At 44.3% G+C, this 25,526-nt stretch overlaps 2 protein-coding genes across 6 annotated transcripts in view; both read left to right on the top strand.

Moving 5' to 3' along the window:
* The window catches only part of LOC147191792 (BCL2/adenovirus E1B 19 kDa protein-interacting protein 3), a 36,500-nt gene extending 31,107 nt beyond the window's left edge, over positions 1-5,393 (top strand). Inside the window, exons 2-7 of one of the 2 annotated variants that reach the window (XR_015103486.1) lie at positions 1,904-2,054; positions 2,925-3,006; positions 3,921-3,994; positions 4,419-4,568; positions 4,751-4,926; positions 4,957-5,393. Coding sequence is in view for 1 of the 2 variants with exons in the window: in XM_086134793.1 (XP_085990919.1) it covers positions 1,904-2,054; positions 2,925-3,006; positions 3,921-3,994; positions 4,419-4,568; positions 4,751-4,799 (506 nt within the window). In the remaining variant the exon portion in view is untranslated. Of the gene's footprint in view, positions 1-1,903; positions 2,055-2,924; positions 3,007-3,920; positions 3,995-4,418; positions 4,569-4,750 lie in introns of both variants that reach the window. The other variant, XM_086134793.1, reaches the window with a different exon arrangement.
* A 146-nt stretch (positions 5,394-5,539) lies between these two features.
* On the top strand, positions 5,540-25,473 carry thbs4b (thrombospondin 4b). Of its 4 annotated transcripts, none has more exons than XM_086134786.1 (24): positions 5,540-10,458; positions 10,914-10,995; positions 11,197-11,643; positions 14,884-15,081; positions 15,820-16,073; positions 16,149-16,251; positions 17,082-17,164; positions 17,242-17,293; positions 17,359-17,510; positions 18,157-18,294; positions 18,403-18,480; positions 18,573-18,725; positions 18,820-18,924; positions 19,071-19,178; positions 19,251-19,410; positions 20,420-20,538; positions 20,891-20,943; positions 21,283-21,476; positions 22,456-22,634; positions 22,812-22,860; positions 22,954-23,150; positions 23,680-23,852; positions 24,062-24,201; positions 24,804-25,473. In XM_086134786.1, the coding sequence occupies exons 3-24, from the start codon at positions 11,565-11,567 to the stop codon at positions 24,860-24,862; spliced, it is 2,826 nt and encodes a 941-aa protein (XP_085990912.1). In that variant the 5' UTR covers positions 5,540-10,458; positions 10,914-10,995; positions 11,197-11,564; the 3' UTR covers positions 24,863-25,473. The 4 variants fall into 4 exon arrangements, with proteins under 4 accessions (XP_085990912.1, XP_085990911.1, XP_085990915.1 ...); XM_086134785.1 differs by having other exon boundaries at positions 11,063-11,643; XM_086134789.1 differs by having other exon boundaries at positions 10,914-11,643; positions 14,931-15,081.
* Positions 25,474-25,526: the final 53 nt, after the last annotated feature.

The raw sequence follows: 25,526 nt of genomic DNA, 5'->3' as shown, positions 1-25,526 counted from the left end.
TCAAATGTACAGAGTGAAAATTCATTGACATCCGAAAAAATAACTACAGTAGAGATTTCTGAAAAATATACTTAGGCACAGAAACAAATTTCCTCTGGTTCTCGATGCCACCACCAACACCATGCGCATCTTTTTAAAATTTGCCCTGGTCAAACCAGGGCAAATTTTCTTGAATATATTTTAATTTTCACGTCTTGAAAGGAGTCAATTTAGCCTTACTCTCAATATCATTTTTTTCATTAATAATGACCTCAAGATAACGTCACAACTCCGCTGTTATTGTTGCCACCACCGACGCCGTTGTCGTCTAAACGGATTCGCTGACTCACCTGCGTGTATCTCAGTAAGCCAATTAAGAGGCGCAGATTTCTCGACGCTTATAGCTCGCTTGCAGGCGAGCGCTCCAACCTCGCGGGCCAACACCTATCGCAGTTGTTTGAACGAAATCAGGCTATTAATTAATATATTTATTTATTTTTCTATTGGGGAGGGGGTGGGGACAGTCCAGCCCTGGCCATTCCAATTGGCCAGTATGTCATGTGAATTCCACAAGTACGTCCCAGTGCACAGGTGTCAAACTCGAGGCCCGGGGGCCAGATCTGGCCCGCCACGTCATTTTATGTGGCCCCGCGAAAGCAAATCACGTGTGTCAACTTGCATGATCCTTGCTAAAATGTGTGCCGTGTGTCATAAATAAGAAATGAGATTTTTTAATCATTTTGTGATCCTGTTTTACACTCACACTATAATTGGACTAACTATTATCCAATCATTTGTTGTGTACAAATAATCATGCGACGAGACGATTAAAAATGTTTGCGGTTTCGACGGCCCTCCGAGGGAAGGTGTAACTCCCAAGCGGCTCAAGACAGAAATGAGCCGAAATAACACACTAGGACCTATTATGCTATTTTGGCAAGGTTGCTAACTTTCTCTTGATGAGCCTCACGTGGCGGTTTGTTTGTTGTTGTCTATATTTGCCATCGTATTATTAGCTAAAGAAAAAAAAATTTCAAACGGTGTTGATTGAGTTGCATAAGGTCTTTGATGTCCCACAACAACGCAGCAATGCAGCACAAGAATTGTTGCAGATAGATCAGCAAAGCAGTTATGTCATAAATCTCCTCTGTCGGGACCCAAAAAAAAAAAAGCCAAACTAGGGCAATGGCACAGATTCCTCTTCCCTCCCCTCAATGTGCGCAGTCATGACACTCACACACACACACACACACACACAAAACATACACACACAAACACGACATCACGTAAGTGGAGGAAGGTTGCGATTGGCTGGAAACGTTGTGCACAAACAAGAGGGCGGACATAAGAGGGTGAATGGCTAATCTCCCAACAGAAATAAGATCTTACGTAAGCGAGCATGCTGTCAGGCCTGCTTACTGTTGAGTCAGGCGCCAACACCGTCGTCCATGTGTGTGTGTTGTGTGTCTCTATACGTGTGTATGTGAACCCCATGAACCTTTTGTGTCCATTGAGTCCTTTCATGGCTGCGTGTGTTCATTTGATTTCATTGATGGCTCTCAATGACTCGGCATGCATTCAAAAGCATCTGCGAAGCGGCCGAGCGACATTAACGCCACAGTCAGAAAAAGAGGAAGAAATGTGAATTTCAGTTGAAGAAGGTCAATGTTTTTAAAAGTATTTATAAGCGGATGTAAGTGAAGTATTGTGAGTGGAACATGTTGTTTTTTTTTCATGACAAAAAGCTTCTTATGTGCAAAACATTTTGAATTTTGTAACAAAGTCCAAAAAATATATTTCTGAATATTTTTTTCACAAAAATTAATTCATAACTTTTCAAGAATTTAGAAATTGGAAATGTTGACATTTTCCCAGCATTTTTATGTTAGTATGTGGTGACTTGTGTGTATTTTCCCCCGTGCAGGCTCCTGGGTGGAACTGGAGGAGTTGATCGCCACCGTGAGCCGCAGGGAGAGTCTGACGGGGCCGGAGGACAGCATCTCGTCCGCCCTGCAGGGGGAGCTGGAGAGGATCCTGCTGGAGGCGCAGCTGGAGTGCGAGAGGAACCGAGACAGGTAGCAACGCCGGCCCCGCGTCACAAAGCACGTCGTCAAACACCCCCCCCCCCCCCCCCCCCCGCTCTCGATAGTTTGAGTAGAAATGTCCATGAGGTACAACCACAGACGTTGCCATCAAAAACCAGCTGGTGACCTTGAAATTCTCTTAGCAGTGCCTTCTCGGTGTCTTTAGGCCTTTGTTTCAAAGTCCGCCTGCTGCTCCACCGGTGACCTGTTGGTGGTCACAAAGCGTATCAAGTTTGTGGTCCGATTGCTGAGAATAGAGGCGGTTTAGAGTTTTATCCCCTTTTGTTCCTCACTGGGACGTTGATATTTGTAATCTCCCGATCACAATGTGCCTGACATCATTTGCGTTGGCTCCAGCAGCTGATGGTTGAATGTAAACATATACAGTAACTCCTTTTCTAAAAAGCTGATAGTTTGTATGTTTTGTGGATGTTTCAACATGTATTATTTACTTCAGTTTTTGTGTGTGTGAATTGACTCGAAGGCCAAAAACAATTACAAAATAAATAAATAACACTTTTCAGTACATTAGCTGATTAGCTAGCATAGGCAGAGGTAGCCAAAAATGTGAAACAAAAAGTCGAGGTCAAAAGTCATACGGTTTGAAAGCTCACAGTGAATAATAAACGCTAGAAAGTGACCACAATGTGCCATGAACTGGCGATGAGACGTAATGAGACACGAGGTAAATGGGAAGTAACAAAGCGCGGGTGAGCACAAGACAGTCAAAGTTTGGGTCGGTCTCCAGAGTGCCCATGACACTTATGAGGCACAAGCACGACAGAAAATGGATGCATGGGTGATTCTTAGTTGTCGATATTGGCTAAATTCTGAACAATAATGTCTGCTCATTGACTGCAGTCCCCTGCAGGTCGGGACCCCAAAGTCGACTGACTCCCCCAGACCTCCTAGTGATCCAGACAGTGACTGCATCACCATACAGGTGCAAATCACAGTACCGTATTTGAAAATGTTGATGTTGAATGGACTTTCCCTTTTTAGCTAGCTAGCTAGCTAGCTGTTGTAAGCATACATCCATCCATCCATCCATCCATCATCTACCGCTTATCCGGGGCCGGGTCGCGGGGGCAACAGCTTTAGCAGGGAAGCCCAGACTTCCCTCTCCCTAGCTACTTCTTCCAGCTCTCCCCGGGGGATCCCGAGACGTTCCCAGGCCAGCTGGGTGACATAGTCTCTCCAGCGTGTCCTGGGTCTTCCTCGGGGTCTCCTCCCGGTGGGACATGCCCGGAACACCTCACCAGGGAGGCGCTCAGGGGGCATCCGAACAGATGCCCAAGCATACATTGTCTCCAAATTCACGTGTTGGGTCCACCAAAGGCCACATTTCCGGTCGCTTTACGTCACTTCCGGCGCGACCCGACCACACATTCACATTAAGCCCATCCAAATTGACCAAAGTTTATGCGGCTACATGAAGTGGAGCCCATGAAGTTCTTTGAAGGAGAAGGAACAAGCCTATGAATTGTCTTTTAGGAATTTGTAAAACCACTTGCGGTAGAGTCGCACCGGATGTGACATCATGCGGTCAAAAACACGGCCTTTGGAACACCCAACCTTGTGAATTTGGACGCAGCTGTAGTGTATGTAGCTCACTCGATACTTTAGCTAGCTCGATAAATATTGTCACGTCCGTTTTCCACTGAGCGGTGAAGGTTTGCAAGTGTTAGCAAACGAAGTGAATATTGATTTCTCCTCTTTGCGACCTTAAACGAACGCTGACGAAACATCAATATTCGCTCCGTTCACAAACCTTTGCGGCTCAGCGGGATATAGATATGAGCTGGATGGATGGATTGATGGACTGCTCATCTTATCCCTTTGTGATGATGTGAACAGGAAGAGAATGACAGGAGAGTGGACACCGATTGGGTGTGGGACTGGTCCAGCAGGCCTGAAAACATGCCACCCAAGTAAGAGAACACAAAATCCAAAATATTGTGGAAGTAATAATCTATTTCTCTAGATTTTATTCTGTGTTTGAAAAGCATTGTTTGTAGTTATTTCATTTTATTTACTTGGATTCATTTTTTTTGTCACAGAAATACACAAACAAAATACAGTATGACAAACCTTTTTGATTTTAAAAAAGCGTTGTTGCTTTTTTCATTTTGTGTTCAGTTTTACATTTCATTTAAATGTTGTAATAATTTTACACTATTTTTATTTTATTAGTTATTTAAACTAGTTGTTTTTGTTTGAGTTGATTCATTTTTGTCAGGTGCTCTGTTTAAAAATCACAACACACGCCGATACATTCTTTTCGTTGGACACTGACGCAATGGGCAACTCTCCTCACTCTTGACGTTGACGTGATATTTTGGTGGTATCGTGCAGGGAATTCGTGTTCCAGCACCCAAAGCAATCGAGTTCGCTCAGCATTCGTAAGACGGAGGTGATGAAGAAGAGAGGGATCTTCTCGTCCGACGTGCTCCTCGTCCTCGTCCCCTCCCTGCTGGCCTCGCATCTCCTCACGCTGGGCATCGGGTACGAACGTGACACAACTTCCTTAGCGTCCGATGCTACGAGGCGGTTGCATTTCTTGTCGGCGTGGCCGGGTTGACATTTGAATTAATTTCAATCGAGAAAGCTTCTATGGCAGTAATATTAAGAATCATTTTGTCGTTTCCTCGCTCCTTCTTTCATTCCTTTTTGTTTTTCTCTTTTAGAATTTACATTGGAAAACGTTTGGCCACTTCCACAACTAGCTCGCTGTGACATTAGCTTCAAGCTAACCTAGCCGCTTCCCCAGTAAGGTCACGACCATAGTACCTTGCGTGTTTGCTTTTGTGTTTATTTGTGTGCGTGTGTGTGTGTGTGTGTGTGTGTGTGTGTGTGTGTGTGTGTGTGTGTGTGTGCGTGTGTGTGTGTGTGTAGCCATGTTGTTAGGGCCCTTAAGGGGGCTTGGTGTTGGGGTTGTGGGTGCGGGGGAGGCTGGCAAAATGAGTCATGCTGAGGTCACTTTAGCCTCTAAAGACTAATCAGCGAGAAGACCAGATGATACAAGGGGAAAAAGGAAAAAAGAGAACACACACACAAAAAAAAAAAAAGAAGACACACATGTCTGTATAATATATGCCAGCCCTTCGGACAACCTTGGGGATGAAAAAACAAATCTGTCATTTGTCACAAGTAGTGACAGCTAAAATCAATTTTTTTCTCCTCCCCCTGTCGTGTATTTAAAGCAGTATGTAGTTTTTGGGAGTCAATGTAGGAGCGCTTGTACTTTTTTTGTCCCCTAATCCAATTAAATGTTTAACCTCCCCCAAAGACAATCATGATCCCATTAAACATCACTCCTACAAACCCTCAGAGTGCATGTTGGCTCTTTCATTCAGTTCCTGTCATAATTGCTACTTGGGGTTGAAAATTTTTGAATTGGAAACTTTCCATGGGAATTAACACGAATGAGAAACCTCATCTCAAATCATTTCCTTATTGAAATACCAAACATCTGTTCAGCCACCCCCACCCCCCAAAAAAGCATAAATTGTTTCAATGTGTATTTTTTTTTCCAAATAAAATAGCACTGTGGAGTATCATAGTTGATAAGATGATAAATGCTAACTTGCTGTGAAGTGAGTTGGTTTCACAGTCACAAAACATTTTTTCTCGTACGTGAGAACAAAACAAATCTGGAAAACCAGAGTAACTTGCATGTTGAGACACCAATTCAGGAGGCGAAAATATATTTTGGTGTCATCCTGACTAAAACAACGCAATGTCATGCACGTACGGTGAACTAGGAGTGCCTCAGGGCATTTTCTCTGCATTTCTTAATTGTTTTTTCAAATGTTGTGATTGCCGTCTGCCTTCGTCATTCCTTCCCTCACTTCAGGCCTCCTCCTTTTTTTTTTTTTAACAAGCTTCTTCTGTCTCAGACGAGACAAGGATTGGGCCTTTTATTGCTTCCCCGTAAACCCCAAGAAACCTTCCCTGGGAGAATCAAGTCACATTACTCAAAGAAATTAAAATGATTCACTTCCAGTAAGACTTTGAGAAGTAAGATGTGATGTTGCGATTACAACATCACAGTTGGAATATTGCGAGAAAAGGTTGGATTATTGTGAAACTAACGCCATAGTTTTGTGGGGTTATTTTAAAAGTGGTAGTATTCCAGGAATAATGCTGTCAGATGACAATTTAAAATATATATACAGTATATTATAACAAAAATATTGCCACAATATTCTGACATAAAGTTTGTTTCCAGGAATACTACGGTAATATGATGACCAAAAATGTAGTTTTAAAAACTGGCATGAATCTAGACTATTACCAAAAAAAATGTCAATTTTATACAAATAAGTCGTTTTTATTATGAGAAAAAAAGAACTGCTATCACAGGAAAAACACTATAATATTCCGCGAAGACAGTATTCTATTACAGGAATAAGTTCACCTTATTTCGACAAACAAAGCAAATTGTTACAATATGCTAAAAGGCCACCATTAAAACAGCTTGTACTCTCAAGAGACGAGGATCGGACCCTTTTATTGCTTCCCCGAAAAGCCTTTTCCCAGTGAACATGTCAAAGTGGAGGTCCAGGTGTGGGTGTCAACCTTTTGTGGTCAAAGCCCGAACACGTCTGTCGGCCATTACAGACATTTCATGTACGGGGTCTCGGCCTCTGGGTGACCATGCAACAACAACAACATGGTGAGTGAGCAAGCACCTGGTTTTCATTCTCCACGCGTTCCCACCATACATTCCCAAGCTGACGTGTTTCACTGCAACAGGAAGCACTTTTTCGGGAGGTTTCAGCTATTGCACGTGCTTCACAGATGCACATCGGAGTACTTTTGCGGCTTTCAAATAAACTGGACTCGAAAGGTCGCGTTCTGCAATTTCTGGATGGAAAAGTTGTTGGCTGTGCAGAGGAGTTTGTGTTGGTAATTTCATTGTCGGGCGCAGTTAGAAATAGACGTTTGCGCCATTGTGGGAGTGAACACAGCTGATTTGATTCGCGGCCAATTGAACCACCCATTTCCGTTAAATTCAGTGCGGGAGGGGGCACGTGGTCTACATGAAAGAAGCATAACGGAGTCACTTGCTGAAAGCCATGCAGGTGATCGGCGCGGCCAAAGTACATTTATTTATTGGTATTACAGGACGTCTGTGTGGGGCCCGCCCACCTCCACAAATCCAGTGGACTCACCATCATTTGGCCTGTTACTTTAAAATGCCTAAAATTCAAAGTTGTCAACAACTTTTGGCAAATAGTTTAAGCGTGGCTAGCGGTTAGTTTGCCAATCGGCATGGGTTCACAGTCGTATGTAGGCCCTCCATTCGTGGGCTTTGTTTAGTAATCGCTATCACATTCTTCTCTGTGGGAGCAGGTCCTTTCATGACGGCGAAAAACAAGCTAGCGCCACGTACAGTTTGTCTTTCAGCAGGAAGGACGAAAGCCACATATGCTAAACTGAGGATATCGGAGATGCCACGCCGGCTTCGTAGGAGCGGGAAGGCGCGGACGTTGCGCCCGCTCAGCAGTTCTTACCTTTACGGACCGAACGGACTCGCCACTTCCTGCCATGTCGTAAGCTAATGCCTTTACCAGAGAGACGTATGGCAAGCTAGCTACTGTACGTGCCGGTGGATTTCAGCAGTCGTCGGCAGTACGTTTAGTTTCTCGGCATTCAGTGGGGACTTAATCCACCTCTTAATACCACCGCTGTTACCTCACAATTATGGAAACGTTCAATCCTACACAAAAGAATAATAGTCATTAAAGAGAGTAACATTGTCGTGTTATGAGGAAAATGTTTGTTATGATGTTGAAGTTGTAATTTTGGTTCGTTCAAGATCGCAAACGGTCACACCGGATTTTTCTTTTTTTAACTCATTCACTCCCAAAGACGTTTTAAAACGTCTTTTCAGACTTGGTCTAGAATTGGCTGGTACTGAATGAGTTAACGGTCGCAAACAGTCTTTCTTGCGACGAGAAAAATTGTTTGCCAAAAGTCTTAAAACCTCAGAATTCCTTTTCAAGAATATGTTGTAATATTTGGAGGCAAGAAAAGTGAAAATGTTTACATGATTTGAAGTTACGTTTTTAGCCGAAATGCTGTGACTGACGCTGAGCGGGGTGGGTGGAGAAGGCGCCCAAAAAAAAAAGAGTCCAAAGTGGATTCCCTTGCGACACGTCGCGATGATTTAGCGTGTGTTAGTTTTACGTGCAGGTGGACTTCAGACGCGGTGAGACGGAGGCGTGACGGATGGACGGAGAGTGCACACATGGTCAACCCATCAGACTCTGACAGTTGCGAAATGATGAAAGACACTCTTGTTTTCTGTTATTTTTTTCTTTTTGAAATGATACAGAGAATAGCATCGCCGCCTTCCATCAATCTCTCAACCTTATTACCGTTTTCCAAGAAGTGCAAAAAAAAGGGTTTTGTGTTTCACAGGCCGCAGACAATTTGAATGATTCTGCAGATGTGACGCGGAGGCGGATGGATTGGATTGTGTCAATATCGCAACGTTCTTTGTTTTTAGCGGCACTTTTTGATTTTGATGTTTAGTTTATGGTCATTGAATTATTCATGTTTTATTTTTATTTTTTTGTCACCTTTATTTGTATTTATTTTTATTTTCATTTTCTTGATTTTTTTTACAGAAGCGTGGTACTGTTTGGTTTAAAAAATATATATATATACTGTATATATATACTTTTACCATTTCGTATATAGAGAGGAATTAAAATGTCCCCCAAATTCCTGGAATTTACAATATTTAAAAATATATACAGATAAAAATGATACCTATGTTCATCCAAAAAATATTAGATTTTTTTTTTTGTCGCATTAAAAAAAAATTCCGCGCGCTAGCAAAACGTCCTTTTCTGTGCACAGTCAAGAGCCAAACTAATCTTGAACCACATCTGATCCAGATTGCCCATTTAGCAGCAGTGTAAATGCAGCATGGAAAAATCCCATTCCAATCCATGCCATCCCATCCAATTAGGCTGTGGATCCTATTCCAATGATTTTTACGATATTACGAGTCTGACTTGACAGGTGCCAAACATCGAAGCCTTGGCTGAGGTCCGCCCGCCCCGCCCAGGACTTTTGTGAGGCCGTTCCAGTAAAACATGAAATTGCAGTTTGTCTCCAGCGTTTAGTCTGGTACGAAACGTAACGCTCTAATTTGTGGTCTCCTCCAGTCGGGAGTTTGGTACCACAAAAAGGTGCTGACTGCCGGCTCTTACGTAACCTGCCTCAGGTACAACGCTCATAAGACTTGGACGTCCCGCGGGGTTTGCGAGTGCCAGCCCGGCGGTCGAGTCAAACTGCGCCGTTACAGCTTCTGTCCGTCGCAAAAGTGCTGATTTGGAGGAAAAAAAAACGTCCCGGGTGTAGGTCGTATATCTGCTTAACGTCGTTATTACTTTGCGCTAAATGCTGGCGTGAAAAACGTCCGCAAAGTCAGCATTTTAACAAATGTCAAAGTTATGATCGGAAGCTCAAGCAGTATTAGAATGGAACCGCTGCCCTCTGCTTTGGCTTTTTCTTTAGCTTTTTTGGTGACGTGCCCTTAATGAGGACTTAAAGGTGCCTACCCGCCGGTTAAGTAAATAAATGGTCACTCTTAGAGTGATTGAACGTCCTTTTTTTTTTGGCATCATGTGTAAAACTGTGATTAGCTGCCAGACATTCGCTCACAGTGTAAACATCCGTCCTGTCTTTTCTCCTTGTGAGTTTTATTCAGATTGTCAAATGCGGTTTAACAGCGGCTGCCATAGGTATGTGTGTGCGTGTGCGTGTCCAACTGATTATCTTATCCTCGTTTCCACATGCTGTCACTCCTTAAAAGGACCTCATCCCAGACACTTCTTTTGCGGATTCGATCATTATTGACCCAGTGGCCAAAGTCATGAACATGAGACCCAAATAAAATACTTTAATTTTTTTTTTTTTTTAAAGCTTCCCACGCACAACACCTGTGGGAGACATGCGGGAAAGTATGACTCATCTCATTCAACTGTTTATTCTTCTGTTAGAAACGTCATTAGATGAATTCAGGGACGGCAGTTTTTTATTTTTTGCCTTTGCACGCCTAATTAGTCAATGGGATAAAATGTCAAGGCTTGAAAACCGTGACTTTTTCAATTCAGTCTGTGGCCGAGCTTGCAACACATTTTACTTCCTTACAAATAACATTTTCCACTTTGAAATGTATCGAATTAGAACCATTCCAGCCCCTGTGCGCCTTTAACTAATTCAATCCCGTCAAGTTTTAGATTTGTCAAATATGTTTTTCAGCAGGGAGGTGTGGAGGAGGCTTTTGAAGAAAACAAAGAGTTTAGGGTTCAGTCTTAGCATGCCACGTCGATGATGCGACATCAAAATGGCAACATGTTGAAAGTTGGACTCGGTGAGTTGACACTTCAGTCTCGAAGCGTGTATGTAGAGCACAGACAGATTTGGTTGAATGTGGCCCCGTCTGTCCACCAGGCCAGTAAACGCCGTGAACAGACAGAGATTGTTCGGTCTGATGTTTCCGGGTCGCGCTGCTCTTGTCGTAGATGAAACAGATTTACAGTTGACTAGAGCTAAAACTAGAGCTATACAAGGCTATAACAAGGCATCAACGTGGCGGCCATTTTGACAGCGGCGATGTTCCAATCACAGCTCATGGAAAACATGGACATTAGCTTAGCATCGCCACAAGTAAGCGGCTCAAAGGAAAGTACCGTAGAGTCCTATTCATATCTATAGCTGGGGGGGGGGGGGGGGGGGGGCGCTAGTTGTGTACACATTTCACAAACATGCTATTTTTGATACAGTTTTCTTTTGAAAGCCTTTATTTATGGTATCTACTCCTCACAGAAGTGAAAAAAGTGAGCGCTAACCTCATAGCTCATGATTGCAACCCGATGCACGCCATTATCTTGCCCCAAGCACCAACAAGGTAAGTTTTGAAAAACTTTGATATTTATTTACAAACAATGATATTGTACCGAATTGGGTGTTTTTAGGCCATGAAAAAAAAACCCTACTTGGATGAAACTGGCAGTGGGCTCTGAATTAGTTGTGGTATCAGTATTATTTAAAGTTTTTTTAAACAAGTCTTAAAGTCAATGTCCTCTAAGACTTTTTCACCTTTTCACAGACTTCCTGACAACCTGGAGGCGGTCTTGTTAAGACCTAGCCTCATTTCCTGACTTTTCCTTGTGTGGATGGCGTGAAGAATAAGTGGGTGTGCAGACAGACGGGCCGAGGTGTCAAGAACTATCAGCCGTTTTCCAGGAACCCGCTGCAAGCAGTCTAAACACCCGCAGCCGCAGTCAAAACCGAGGCCGAGCCATCTGCCTGGACTTCAGTCCTACACTCCTTCTTCGCATGTGGTGGTCTTTAAAAAAAAAGGAAAAAAAAAGGGGTTGAGTTCTGCTCCTCCTCCTCCTTCCCTGAGTGGGACTCCTCTCACCATCTTCCATCAGACACTTGTGAGCCGAAAGTTGGACGCGGAACGCCGACAAGATGGGTCGGTGGAGCGCGACGATCGTGGCCTCGCAGCTTTTGCTTCAACTGTGCACGTACGTGAGATCCCAAGCTTTAGGTGAGTGATGAGTCATTTATGCGTTCGACTCGTGTTACCTTTTGATTTGATTTGAACGGCCTCACTTTCGACAACGTGACGGCAAATGAAAGGTCGAGCCGCTGCGCCGGCGTGTGCTCGAACCCACTTTTGTTTGATTTCATTGCATTATGGATGAAGCACAGCCCTGCAAGGGAGGAGGAAAAAAAGGAATATGATATGAAGGAACGGCCAACACACAAGGAATTATACATGATGTGTGAAAAGGGAAACAAATTCCTTCGAGTTTTAAATCTCCTAGCTGCAGTGAAACTCTTTTTTTTTCTTTTTCTTGTTTTATTTAAACATTTGCTCCCGGCTCAGTTTCACACATGGAAGTGATCAGCCGCAATCTGATGGTGACCATGCAGGCCACACACACACACACACACACACACACACACACACACACACACACATGCACGCACACACTTAAAACTCGGCGTGTGGGAGAGAAAAATTGCAGTTTACATGTAAAAATAAAAAGCGCGAACTGAAAATCGGGGTGAATTTGAGCATTTCTTTCCCTTGCCATCACCAGTCGGCAAAGGCACGATGGCCGGATGTCTCCCAAGATTATCCTGAGAAGTTATTCTGTGGTGTGGGGGGGTGCATTAATGGTGATTCTTCCTCCCCGATCTGCTTGAAGAATTATCGGCAAGCGTAAATGCTGAACCTATTCGTATTTACCATGGCAAATCCTTGGTGTGGTCAACACTGAGTTGAGCAAAGCCACTGACATACCAACACTCGGCCCAAACTTTAAACCTTGTGATCGAAAGTCAACAAAAGCCTAATTATCAGATGCCTATAAACGATTTTAATGTGGTGGTGGGTGCGTCGAATGATACTTGCGCTTTTCGGATCAATGCGACAGTTGTAAATGTCGTATTGCTCCCAAAATCCTTCTGTGTGGTCGGCACTGACTCGTTAAAACGGGTTTAACATCTACGATTGTCAGCCCCGTTTCGGGGAGAAAGAATTAGTAACCCGCACACCACAGTAAATATGACTTCTAACACCCCCCCCAACACCACAAAAGAATCACTCACAGTAATCGATGAGTCAGCCTTTGCCGAATTTGATCAGAGCCGTTAATCAACCTCAGACTTTTAGAACCGTTTGAGACGCTTTGTGTCCCGGTCCCACGGCGCACTTCAACGTCAGCCATTTCGTTTTTCAATGTGGCTCTTTTGAGCAGGAATTTTGAGGAGTTTTAAGTCCGAGAGAGGACAAAACGGCTGCTTACAGTTTATGAGCTTGCTTACAAATCCCCCGAGTGAATGATGGGCTACCTTTCAGGCGTTCATGAATGACGAAAAGTCCATCAAGTCCAATAAACATTCCGACGTCGTCCATCATTCCCCTCTCGGAATCTGCAGACTTTCAGTCCGGGACCGTTTCATATGAAATGATCCATTCCGTGTGTGATGTTAATGGATGAATATTGACGCCGCACCGGGAGCTGACGTTCATAACGCTCAAACTGACTTTTTGGCTGTGGAACAAACAAACACTTCATGCGCCTGGCCCCGCACTTGCAAACATTTTTATTATTCTATCAATTCTTGCTGAAGTGCACTTTGTTTTTTGTTTTTTTACGCAATTACAAGGCCCTGATGAAAGGCTCTCATCAGCGGAGCCTCGGAGAGGTTGATACTTTTGACGTCGATGTTTTGTTCATCCCATAGGAAATCATGGAATATAATCAGTACTTTTTCTTCAAAATGATTTACAAAGATGTCAACAGCTGCCCGAATATAATGCGTCTGTGGTGAACATTCAGCTGAACATTTCGTTTCAGCCTATCAAGGCGAGTGGAAGCCATGAGACATAGTTCAGCGCCAGTCATGTACAATGTTTTGTTGTTTGGGAGGGTACAGCTCATAGTTTTATTATGATTTATTCCGTGTTTAGCACAGCACAAGATATTTGCGGCAGACAAGGACCAGTGCTAGCCCAAGAATAACAAAAATTCACATATACTTGATGTCCATTATAATTGCGTTACCCATAAAAAAATTAAATAAAAAATTGACAAAAAGGGGGTAAACTCCCCCCCCCAAAAAGTGCTTTCCACCCAAACTTTTTTGCATATTTATGCAGAGAAAGATTTCACTGTATCAGTTAGCCAGACATGTCATGTATTTATTTTTGACTAATTCAAGAGCATGATTTTGATTAAAAAAATTCTCAACAGGCTACGCAGTAATTTAATTTTCACGTTTTAATAACCAAAAAAAAAACGACTGCACCAGTCAGCCTACAGATGTTGTCACTTTTGTACAAATTGTGATTTTAATTATTATTATTATTATATATATATATTTTAATTCTTACAAAATTTTCACTTGGCTGAACAGTTCCACCATTTTTCATTTCTGTACCTTTTTCATTTCAAAAATGTCACTCTTGTGTCATTGCAAAGTTTTTTTTTTCGTTGTTGTTGCATAAATTATTCCAAAACGGTTAAGAGTTGCCCAAATGAATGATTCTCTCGTTGAAATGACGCAATAGGCAGTTTGCTTATTTTGGGCGGCAATGAGGCGAGCGCAAAGTAGGGTCGAGGGACAATTTTGGCAGAGCATTTGGGGGGGCGATTTTGGCAGCTAGCGATAAAGGGTCTCCGCCGTCTGCTTTTCGGCTGCTTATGCATTAATGATGTGTGCAGATGGCGGCCGACACACACACACACACACACACACACACGCACACGCACGCAACATCCTCCAGTGGCTTGGCCCGCTGCTTAGACGCAATATTAAAGGATAAAGTGCGAGCTCAAGTGCACTCCGTCTGCCATTTTTCACCACGACGGCGCTGAAAATGTCTCCTCGCATTCATATTCAAATGCGAATCACACGCAAATTAGTTTTTTGTATCCACTCTTTCCGTAATTTGTGAAAGTGTTTTGTTCAGGTTGAATTGTGTGGCAGGGATATTTTAGGGCTTTAACTACAAAACTTTCTTATTCCTTTGTTAGATGTTTTCGTAACATTTTTAAGCTGTTTTTTTAAGCTATGTTTGAAGCGTGTTGGAATTAGTTTCAATTTGAGATTTGGGTATGGGAGGTGCACTGTTAGTCTCCAACTTTTTATGATGTGTTTACATTTGGGGGGGGGGCGTGGTGTAGGGTATATATGTGTTGAAATCGTGTGATTGAATAAATCTCATTCTGTATAAGACAGATTTTCAATTTTTTTTCCCTTTGTTCACGGACAGTGTATGATCTGCTCACCTCCCCCGACTGCCTGCCTGATCTGCTGCAGGGCGGCCTCGTGGAGCAGGGGGCCAACGAGGCCTTCATCCTGGCCACCTTCAAACTGCAGCCCAAGACTGGCACGACCGTGTTTGGTCTGTACAACCCGCGGGACAACAGCAAGTACTTTGAATTCACCGTGATGGGCAAACTCAACAAAGGTAGACATGAATCCCCTGTCTAAATTTACTTTCTTTGTTTTTTAACTGACCCAAGTTCTCTGATTGATTCTGAAAAATATCTATGAATCGTAGCACCCCTGTTGTTAGTGCAGCCACCGTTAGCAACAGACACAAACAAATGTGGCATCTTTGCAGTTTGTAACCATTCAGAAATAAGCATTGATGGCGTGTTTATTAATGCAAATGTGCCAACTTTACTGCGGCGCACATCATAAATGAATCAGAGCGCTGAATAAGCGTTACATAACTGCGATCAAGCATGCATGGATGCCCTTTGTGACTTTAATTATCATATAAACCTTTAATGCTGATGTTGTGTCCGGGCAAACGGCTTACACGGACAGAAATGCAATGCTACTTATTGCCATAGATCTCAATTATAAGCTGTTTTTTTTTTTCTCCCCTCAATGTGTCGAGGCTTGCATAGAAGTCCCTTTCAAATCAGAAGCTATCAAGTTTACATTGATTACGTCACATCTGAAATGATTACACAATCATTTTGTTGCAATTTATGTGCTTTCAGCCCAAATCTGCGTTGCGTATCAATTGTCATTTGTTCCCAATGTGTTTTTTTTCACATTAAAATGGCATTGTGCACAGCAGATAGTGCTGCATCCACTTTGTCAAGTGACTCAGATTGCGATTTCCATGTTCTTGTTTCATCTTCTCAATCCTGACTTGTTTACTTCACCCCACTCTGTTTGCTGTTGCCCTTAGCCGTGTTGCGCTACCTGCGCACCGACAAGAGGACGAGCTCGGTGACCTTCAACAATCTGGTGCTGGCAGACGGCAACGTCCACAAACTGTTGTTCCACCTCAGGGGTCTTCAGCAAACGGGCGGTCCGGGTGGGTTGGAGCTACATCTGGACTGCAAGCTGGTGGAGACGGTGCGCGATCTCCCCGCCGCCTTCCAGGGTCTGCCGCCCGGCTACGGAATGGTGGAGCTGAAGACCATGCTGAACAAAGATCAAGTGGGTGAAACCCTACCTGACCCTAAATAATGATTCTGGATGCTTTATAGATGACCCACGAATATATTTCAACAGGAAGGCTTGCACGAGCTCAAGCTGGTGGTCGGAGACACCTTTGAGAATGTTGCAGCTTTGCAAGACTGCCATTTCCAGCAAAGAGACTCCGTGCAAACCCTGGGTAAAACAATGACAAAAACCTAACCCAAGCTCTACACCAGGGGTGTCAAAGTCATTTCACATTGTGGGCCACATACGGACTCGGTAGATGTCAAGTGAGCCGAACCACTAATATGATACCATACTGTGCTATGAATCACCAAAATATCATCTCTTTCCTTTGTTTTGGATTCAACATAGTAGAAAGTGATTGGCACTTTCATGTCATTTGCAGTGTTGGGTCTATCTCAGTGACAGACTGAGACTGCTGTTTTCTTCCCCGATCAAAACAATGTGCCTCCTAGCGGATAATCCACTAATTGCATTTTATTTAAAATATTCATTCTGTGTCTTTAATGCATTTTTTTTTTCACTTTTAAATTATCCCGCGGGCCAGATCGAACCTCCTTGGGGGCCGGTTCCGGCCCGCGGGCAATATGTTTTACACCACTGCTCTGGTCCAAATTGAGTGAAATAGCTAACCAGGCGCTGGGTCCAAAAAGGACCGAGCTCATGCTGGGTTATTGATTGCACATTGGGTTGAGGATTTGACCCTGCACGTTGGGTCAAGATTTCAATCCAACAAGGGGTCAAAACTACCCCATACTGATGAGTTAAAGCCAGGAAGAAATTGGTTTGGTAAACCTCAACTCTTAATCCTTGAACCCGGCCCAACGCTAACCTCAACTTCAACCCAGCTAATCCCCAACCTTTTTAAATATATAACATCTCAAAGTGCTTGTCCCGCCCCTATCCACGAAAGGGTTGACATTTGCCTCTTGACGCTCCCTGAATTGAAACCTAACCCCAACCCCCAATTCATCGCTTTGTCAAACATGATCTTGCCATCAGGCGTCAACACCAAGCAGCTCTCCAATCAAATGATGGAGTTGACCAAGGTACTCAACGAGCTGAAAGACATCCTCATCCAGCAGGTAAGACCTTCTTGAATCCTCGGAGACCCCCGTTGGCACCTCTCCTTGTTTAACCTACTAATCCGAAACCTTTGCAGGTGAAAGAGACCTCCTTCCTCACCAACACCATTTCTGAGTGTCAGGCTTGCGGTAAGACCACCGCCGACCACTATCAAGTTGCGGCGTTCAATTGAAACAATGATTGTCATCCGAAGGTCTGGGCGGTACCGAAGTGGTGAAGCCGAGGTGCGGCCCCGGCGTTTGTTTCCGCGACGGCACGTGCCGGGAGACGGCGGACGGCGTGGAGTGCGGGCCTTGTCCCGACGGCTACACGGGAGACGGCTTCAACTGCGATGACGTGGACGAGGTACCTTATCGCCGGCACCTTTCGAGGCACTCCGCGGAAGGGATGCAAATGAGCCGCCCTTGACCTTGACCTTCAATGAATAAAAGCCCACTCGTGCTTTTTGTCCGCCCGCTAATGAATATTGCACGTGTACCGAGCCGGAGCAATTAGGCGCAGTAGCGTGTGTAAGGCGAGGACGTGCGAGGCGCAAAATTAACATTTAGCCTCATTAAAATCCACATTGTTTACAAGGGCGCCTGCAGTTGAATGGGATTTGTTTTTAATTAAAACACATTGAGTGGGTTGAGGGTGACTCGACGCAGATGATAAATGACATAAATTATCACTATAAAGCGTCAGTGACAACTTAATTATCCTGACAGAATTTAGAGTTTAAATGCAAAGACGATTTTTTTTTTTAATTAAAGGTGATACTGTTGCATAATGATCGCACGAGTAACTGAGGAATTAACAGTACCATGATGCAAATTACCTCATTTTGTCGGGGCTTGACGGTAATTCTCAGCTAACTGCACCCGATTTTCATCAAAGTAGAACAAAATGAAATAGCATCTAAAGAAAGCGAGCGTGATCTGGGACTCTGCGGAGTTCATGAGTTTCACGGTGCAGTGGTGCTTCCTTCAAAGCTGCCGATCGTTTCTTGCAGTGCCAGTTCAACCCTTGCTTCCCGGGAGTCAAATGCGTGAACACGGCCCCGGGCTTCCGCTGCGATGCCTGCCCGCTGGGCTACACCGGCCTGCCAATGGAGGGCGTAGGAGCGCTCTTCGCCCAAACTAACAAACAGGTACATAATGCCATCACAGGTGGGTCACTCAGTCAGTTTGATTGTTAGCTAGCTCGCAAAGTTGCTATCCGGTCCCGATAAATGTCCCGATTTTGCGTCTTCTTTCAGGTGTGTGACGACATAGACGAATGCAAAGGACCAAACAATGGCGGCTGCGCGGCCAATTCCATCTGTCAAAACTCGGAGGTGAGGCTTCACGTGACCGCCGCGGTATCTTGCGCGGCAGCAAACGTGGAAGCAAATCTGATCTCTGACCCCCCCCCCCCCCCCCCCCGCAGGGCTCCTACCACTGCGGCAGCTGCAAGACGGGCTTCACGGGCGACCAGGTGGAAGGCTGCAAACCCGAGATCAGCTGCGCTAACAGCCTGACCAACCCTTGCGACGTCAACGCGCACTGCGTGGCCGAGAGGGACGGATCCGTCTCCTGCCAGGTATCGCCCGCTTGCTTGCGAACGTATTTCATAAGAACGCGCATGTCAACCGTCAACAGCATTCACGCTAAAGTATCGTTTGCTGTCTTCTTAGTGTGGAATCGGCTGGGCCGGAAACGGATTCCTGTGCGGGAAGGACACCGACATTGATGGATATCCGGACGAGAAACTCAAGTGTAAGGACCCCTCATGTAAAAAGGTAATTTCAACCAAACTGAACAAATGCCAACCCGACTCACCGACCGACTACCTACCAAACAAACGCAAATGCTCTTCCTGATTTGTATGTAAAAAAAAAACCCCGATATACTGTATATATTTTTTTCTTTTTTGTCGTCTTAATAGGACAACTGCGTCTTCGTTCCAAACTCCGGCCAAGAGGACGCCGACCGAGACGGGCAGGGAGACGCCTGCGACGAGGACGCAGACGGCGACGGCATTCCCAACGAGCAGGTTGGCATTCTCAACCCAAACGGCCTCTCGTACGTTTCATCCGACCGGACGCTTTGCCGTTTTGCATTTCAGGACAACTGCTGGTTGAAGCCCAACGTGGACCAAAGGAACAGCGACAAGGACACGCACGGCGACGCCTGCGACAACTGCCGTCTGGTGGAAAACCCGGACCAGAGGGACACGGACGGCGATGGCAAAGGCGACGCCTGCGACGACGACATGGACGGCGACGGTAACGCAGGGCGTCGCAAATGTTTTGCGCCCGGGAGATGCTTTTTTTAAATAATCCTCATGTCACTTAAACATATCTACTACTGTATGTGTAACTCAAAAACGGCCTGGGAATTATTATCATCAAGTAATATTTGATTAAATATGCATTCATAGTCGTCAGCTTATGTGCGTTGCTTCCACTAACAACATGGCTGTGAACAGATTACACGTGGCAATTTTTCAAAGCCCTCTTGTTTCTGTTTTTCATCAACAGTGACGAGCGACTTTCATTCTTGCTCAGAAACCGAAAACATGACAGAGCTAGAAATGTCACAACCACAACATCGCTTTTAATTGAACTTTAGGAGCAGTTATTAGTTTTGTATGGTTAGCGGTGCACCCGCCGCTATCAAGGCCTACCTACGTACGTTTAAAAATGATATAAAAGGATAACTTATTTGACAGGAAGCTCCAAGCTACAGCTCAGGGACCCCAGTTTGAGAACCACTCGAGTACGCAAAAGAGAGACACGCGACGTCACCGCCAACAATGACGTTGGAGTTGCATAAGCAGCAGTGGGCTATTTTTAGCTTTTACGTGACATTAGGACGATTGGCGCGTCTGCCTCGTCTGACCCCAAAGTGAACAGCGTGATTACGTCTCGGAAGCCCCGCGGCGCTCGAAATACTTCCACCTCCGTTGCATCTTTATGACCTTTATGGTGCCGATGCCGCCGGCGGATGCGAGAATTCACATTAAAAAGAAAGAGAAGGAAAAGTATGCTTCGGGTGCGGCGCAACACTATGTCCTAGTGGTCATTTTTCAAATTGCATCCTTCTTCCACTCAGATGTGGAATTGCTTCAAAGAAAAATGCAAACGATCATCATCTCGCTACGAAACGATAAGACTTCAATTGAAAGCAAGACAAAATATTTCAAATAGAAACAATACAGGACGACGGGAATGTTAGGATAACTGCGACTGACATGATTGATCGATTGACTGGTGGGTATCTGCTCATCATCAGGCCTGAAAAACTTCCTGGACAACTGCCAGCACGTGAAGAACCCCGACCAGCTGGACCGAGATGGTGACGGCGTGGGGGACGCGTGTGACAGCTGCCCCGACATCCCCAACCCCAACCAGGTCGGCCGCTCAAGCCGCACACTCCTGTATTGTTTCTGAAATAATTATCAGGTAGGGGAAAAACAAACACGCGAGAAGGGAAATGACTTCCAAAATAACACGCAAAGCTTTGTGCTAATTTGTTATGCAAATGAATCGCTGCTCAGGATTCATTTTTGAGGAAACTGTAAAAAAAAAGAGATCAAAATGTATATTGTGAAGCAAAAACACATGACTGCATAGGAGTGCATTTTAAAACGCAACTAAAACGTTCCAAAATGAGTCACAGCTCTGTATTACCTATCAATATTTCAAAATAGAGCTTGCGAACAGTCAGCGGGCAGAATTTCACACCCTTGTGCTCTACTTTCAGTCTGATGTTGACAACGACCTTGTGGGCGACTCATGTGACACAAACCAGGACAGGTAAGTTGAAGGACATTAAGGGATTTTTTTTCGATTGAACTGTTTATCATAATTCAGTGGCTCTCAAAACTGTTGCTCACTATACCAACTAAAAAAAAATGGAGTTTCCACGTACCACCGTCAATACCAACATGAAAATATAGTAGTGTAGTAGGCCCAAGTGTTCGGGGAAAACAATAGCCTTTTTATTCCTAAAAAGGCTTTGGATTTTAAGCGCATGCCACATTCTGTACATTTTTAACCTTAAAACTTCACTTGAATGTAAGAAAATAAATCAAACTGCACTTTTGAAAAACTGTTTTATTATTCGACTAAAAAAACATGTCTTCTCCTGTCTAGCGATGGCGACGGCCACCAGGACACCAAGGACAACTGCCCCTTTGTGATCAACAGCTCGCAGCTGGACACCGACAAAGACGGCCTGGGCGACGAGTGCGACGATGACGACGACAACGATGGCATCCCCGACTTCAAACCGCCCGGACCCGACAACTGCAGGCTGGTTCCCAACCCGGAGCAAATCGATAAAAACAGTACGTCGTGGAACAGTCCAACGAAACGTTTCCGGTTCGTGTCACTTTTGCTAAAATCATCGTCATGAGCAATTTGGGCTCTAGTCTAAAAGCCACGCAAAGGCCTGCCTTGCAAACTTTTGTCAGGTGACATTAAGAGCAATTTTAGACTTTGGCAAAAAGGTCTTTCATTTTCACCCACTTATGACTCATGCTGAGTCTCGAGGCTCAAATCTTGGAGGGTAGGAAGCGAGACTGTCAGAGCAGGCGGCAAAAATCTTTGCAGAGCAGAACAAAACCGTACAAAATGTCCCCATACATTTCACATGATCAATCAATAATGTTTGATTTAAAATCACGAATCAAAGATTATAACAAACACTGAGTGCAGGAAAAGTATGGAACAAAATACACATTGAATATTATACAATTACACAGATAGAATAAAAATAATTAAATGTCAATTAAAAATATGTGGAAACATGCGCACAAATACTATCATTTAATAAAAATACATTTAATCATGTATTTTTATTAATACATGATTAATAAAAAATCAACCTCATAATGAGCATGCTGCTTTTTTTTTCAATTATTAGCTGTAAAAAGGAAGGGGGGTGAACAAACAATCCAAGTAAAAAGTGCGAAACATCGAACTGAGCCAAAAATGCTTCCAAATCTGAATTCAAAGCAAAGAGGAAGGTGAGAAAAGCAGCTAAAAGTGTCAAGACCTTGCAACAAAAGGACCATTCTAAGCAAATTGATGAGCTGTCAATAACAATTATATAGCTTGCCAGCATACGCGCAGGCGGTAATTACATCCCTCCCCTTCTCATCCAATAATCCGTCCCGTCGGGAGAGATTCTGGGAAGGATGCAGGCTGGACGAAGCGCTAATAAATGAGCATCAAAATTACACTGCGGTCATGAAGCAGATAACAATGGAATCCAAATTAGAAATTCACAGAAATAAACATCACTTGCAAATCTTTCATCCTCAGATGACGGCGTGGGCGACATATGCGAGACTGACTTCGACCAGGACAAAATTGTCGACCAGATCGACAACTGCCCCGAAAACGCGGAGGTGACTCTGACCGATTTCAGGGCCTTCCAGACGGTGGTGCTGGACCCCGAAGGCGACGCTCAGATTGACCCCAACTGGGTGGTCCTCAACCAGGTCGGAAGAATTCAAAATCAATGCTCCTCAGAACTAACCGGCCGCTAAACACTTTATCATAAAAGTAACATACAATAAATAAAATGCAAAACTTCAATGGGACCTGAACAAAAACAATGACTTGCGTCATGCATTGGAAAAACGGCGATATTGAGCAGATCTTTGCTCCTTCCTCAGGGAATGGAAATCGTCCAGACCATGAACAGCGATCCCGGTCTGGCTGTGGGTAAGTTAATGTTTCTCAAAGTTTCACCAAACGCCCTTTGAAAAAAAAAACAATTTTAAATCGAAAATGATCTCTTGGTGCTCCCGACTTGAGGTTACACGGCCTTCAGCGGCGTTGACTTTGAGGGGACATTCCACGTCAACACGGTGACGGACGACGACTACGCCGGCTTCATCTTTGGCTACCAGGACTCCTCGTCCTTCTACGTGGTCATGTGGAAGCAGACGGAGCAGACGTACTGGCAGGCCACGCCCTTCCGAGCCGTGGCCGAACCCGGCATACAGCTCAAGGTGACCGCTTTTAACCCCAACCTGTTTATGACCTCGGCCAAGTACGAGTACGAGCTGGCAGACTATCTAGTTGGTTATTTTGTTATTTTAGCTAGCTAATTAGTCGGTTGTCTCACTGGTGAGTTATTTTGTTCGTTGGTTGGGTAATTGACACATTATTTGGTTAGCTACTGAGATGGATGGCTAGCCGGTGGAATACTTGGTTGGTTGGGAGCTCATTCATTCATTTGTTTAACAGGTGACTAGTTAATTGGCTACATGATTGATTGGTAGTTTTCAAAGTCAGTTGGATTGTTAGTTGCCAAGCCGCAAGGACCCGGGGAGTTTACCACCGACCCGTCATAAATTTCAAATCTAATGAAACGACTCCTTAATCTTTGAACAGGCCCAAAACGTAATGGTGAGAAAATGGGATCGTGTTTGCAGAGCAATAGTGTCATCTAGAGGTCTTTTAACTATATTGCAAGGACCTCTCCCCCCACCCCCCACCCCCTCCCTCCCCACCTCTCTCTCTACCTCTCTCCGCCAGGCCGTGAAATCCCGATCTGGGCCCGGGGAGCATCTGAGGAACTCCCTGTGGCACACCGGGGACACCCAAGACCAGGTACGCCTCCTGTGGAAGGACCCCCGCAACGTGGGCTGGAAGGACAAAGTGTCCTACCGCTGGTACCTGCAGCACCGCCCCCAGGTTGGATACATCAGGTAATGAATACCGGCCATTTTATTGTTTCGGGTTTTGGGTTATTTTTTTTTAATGCTCCTGTCTGTCTGTATTGATTCTCTGATGGATGCTGCTGTTTTGGTTAGCAACAGAGCACAACCTAATAAATCAATCTGAAAAGTAGAGATATGAGTCTTTTACTGTGTTGAAAGACACTGAATTAATCTCTTTGTTCTTGGGGTCACGACAGGGCCCGCTTCTACGAGGGTTCTGACCTGGTGGCCGACTCAGGCGTGACTATCGACACGACCATGAGAGGGGGCCGACTCGGCGTCTTCTGCTTCTCACAGGAAAATATCATCTGGTCCAATCTGAGATACCGCTGCAATGGTAAGCAGAAGTTTAATTAGTTAATTGATCCTCACCAACCGTTTGTTGGTAGAGAACGTTTTTATTCGAGAGGAGACTGAGGGCAACAAGAAACATTATACACATGATACTCCATAGTCTCCGGTTAGCTGTCGTGTGCCATTGTATTTCTGCCTACAATCCACTCTTGAATCAAAAAATGTCTCCTTACTGAGAAATAAGTACAATGGGGGTTTATCCTGTACGCTACTGTGATATACTTCTCAGTCGTCACATTGCTGCAGTGGTGCATTGCTTTGGTGCACTCAGTCTCCTCGTGACTGAAATGTCTCCTTCCCAAGGAATAAATACGACTGTTTGTACTCGTTAACGCTAAACCATTCTAAAACTTCCATAGTCGTCACTTTGCAAAACGAAGGGTTGTCATGCTGCCCACAGTCTCCTCTTGGATATCATGTCTCTTTAAGAAGGGGTGATTACATGTGAGCCTTATTGTCCACTGTTGTTATTCGTTACCACTGAACCATTCTAAAAGCTCCACATTCTCCACTTTGCTGAAGAAATAGGTTGTCCTCAGTCTCCAATTGGACAAAAACGTGAGATCTTCTTTTTCTTCTTGTCAGATACCATCCCCGAGGACTTCCAAGAGTTCAGCACTCAGCACGGCATTGATGCCATCTAAAAGAAGATATTGCATGTGTGCGTGAGTGTGCGCGCGTGGAAGAGTGTGTGACAGTTTGTATGTGTGTGTCTATGTATGCATTTTTGTGTACATTTTCGTGCCAGAGCCGTGTCCTTGTACTGTATGTGAATCATCGAAGCTATAACGTTCGATGTGTTACAACACAAACTACAACTTAGAATTCATTGACACGTTTACTATGATGGCGCATAATCATTTCATGCATCGTAGTTTTTCAAATTTTGATTAAATATGATGTGTTTTATAATAAGCAACATTGTTTGCTACCCTGCAATAAATGGGACATATTTATGTATACTGGTGCTATTACAACATACCCCCAAAATACAATGGTTCTTTTTTTTTAGCTGTTTGTTTTCTTGTCTTTATGTGTGTGTGTGTGTGTGTGTGTGTGTGTGTGGTTGCAATTATCAACGCCTTTGTTCCTTTTGGCAGGTGTAAATGGATCAAGTGTGGCAATTTGCATGTTATACATAACGCTCCAATTTCTGCCTCACACGACAGCATACAAAGTGGAGAATTATGTCCGTCGATTTTCTTGTGCAGTAGGGGGCGCCCTTTTCCAATAAAACGCTGCCTCATAATGTCCACCAACCTGTCAGACCAATTGATATAATTTAATATTTGGCTCCACGGCATTGTA

This window comes from Hippocampus guttulatus, chromosome 17 (genome assembly GCF_054856545.1).
Source record: "Hippocampus guttulatus isolate MCC_2025c chromosome 17, RoL_Hgut_1.0, whole genome shotgun sequence".
NCBI classification, from domain to species: domain Eukaryota; kingdom Metazoa; phylum Chordata; class Actinopteri; order Syngnathiformes; family Syngnathidae; genus Hippocampus; species Hippocampus guttulatus.
Note: the sequence above shows the minus strand (reverse complement) of the source record. Positions and strands in the feature narration are given on the sequence as shown.

Bases quoted from the DNA above. Each gene is read 5' to 3' on its own strand.
- thbs4b (XM_086134786.1), top strand. From the start codon at position 11,565: ATGGGTCGGTGGAGCGCGACGATCGTGGCCTCGCAGCTTTTGCTTCAA. The intron at 16,252-17,081 runs GTAAAACAATGA...TCTTGCCATCAG, and splicing joins AGACTCCGTGCAAACCCTGG to GCGTCAACACCAAGCAGCTC. The intron at 18,925-19,070 runs GTAATTTCAACC...TCGTCTTAATAG, and splicing joins AGGACCCCTCATGTAAAAAG to GACAACTGCGTCTTCGTTCC.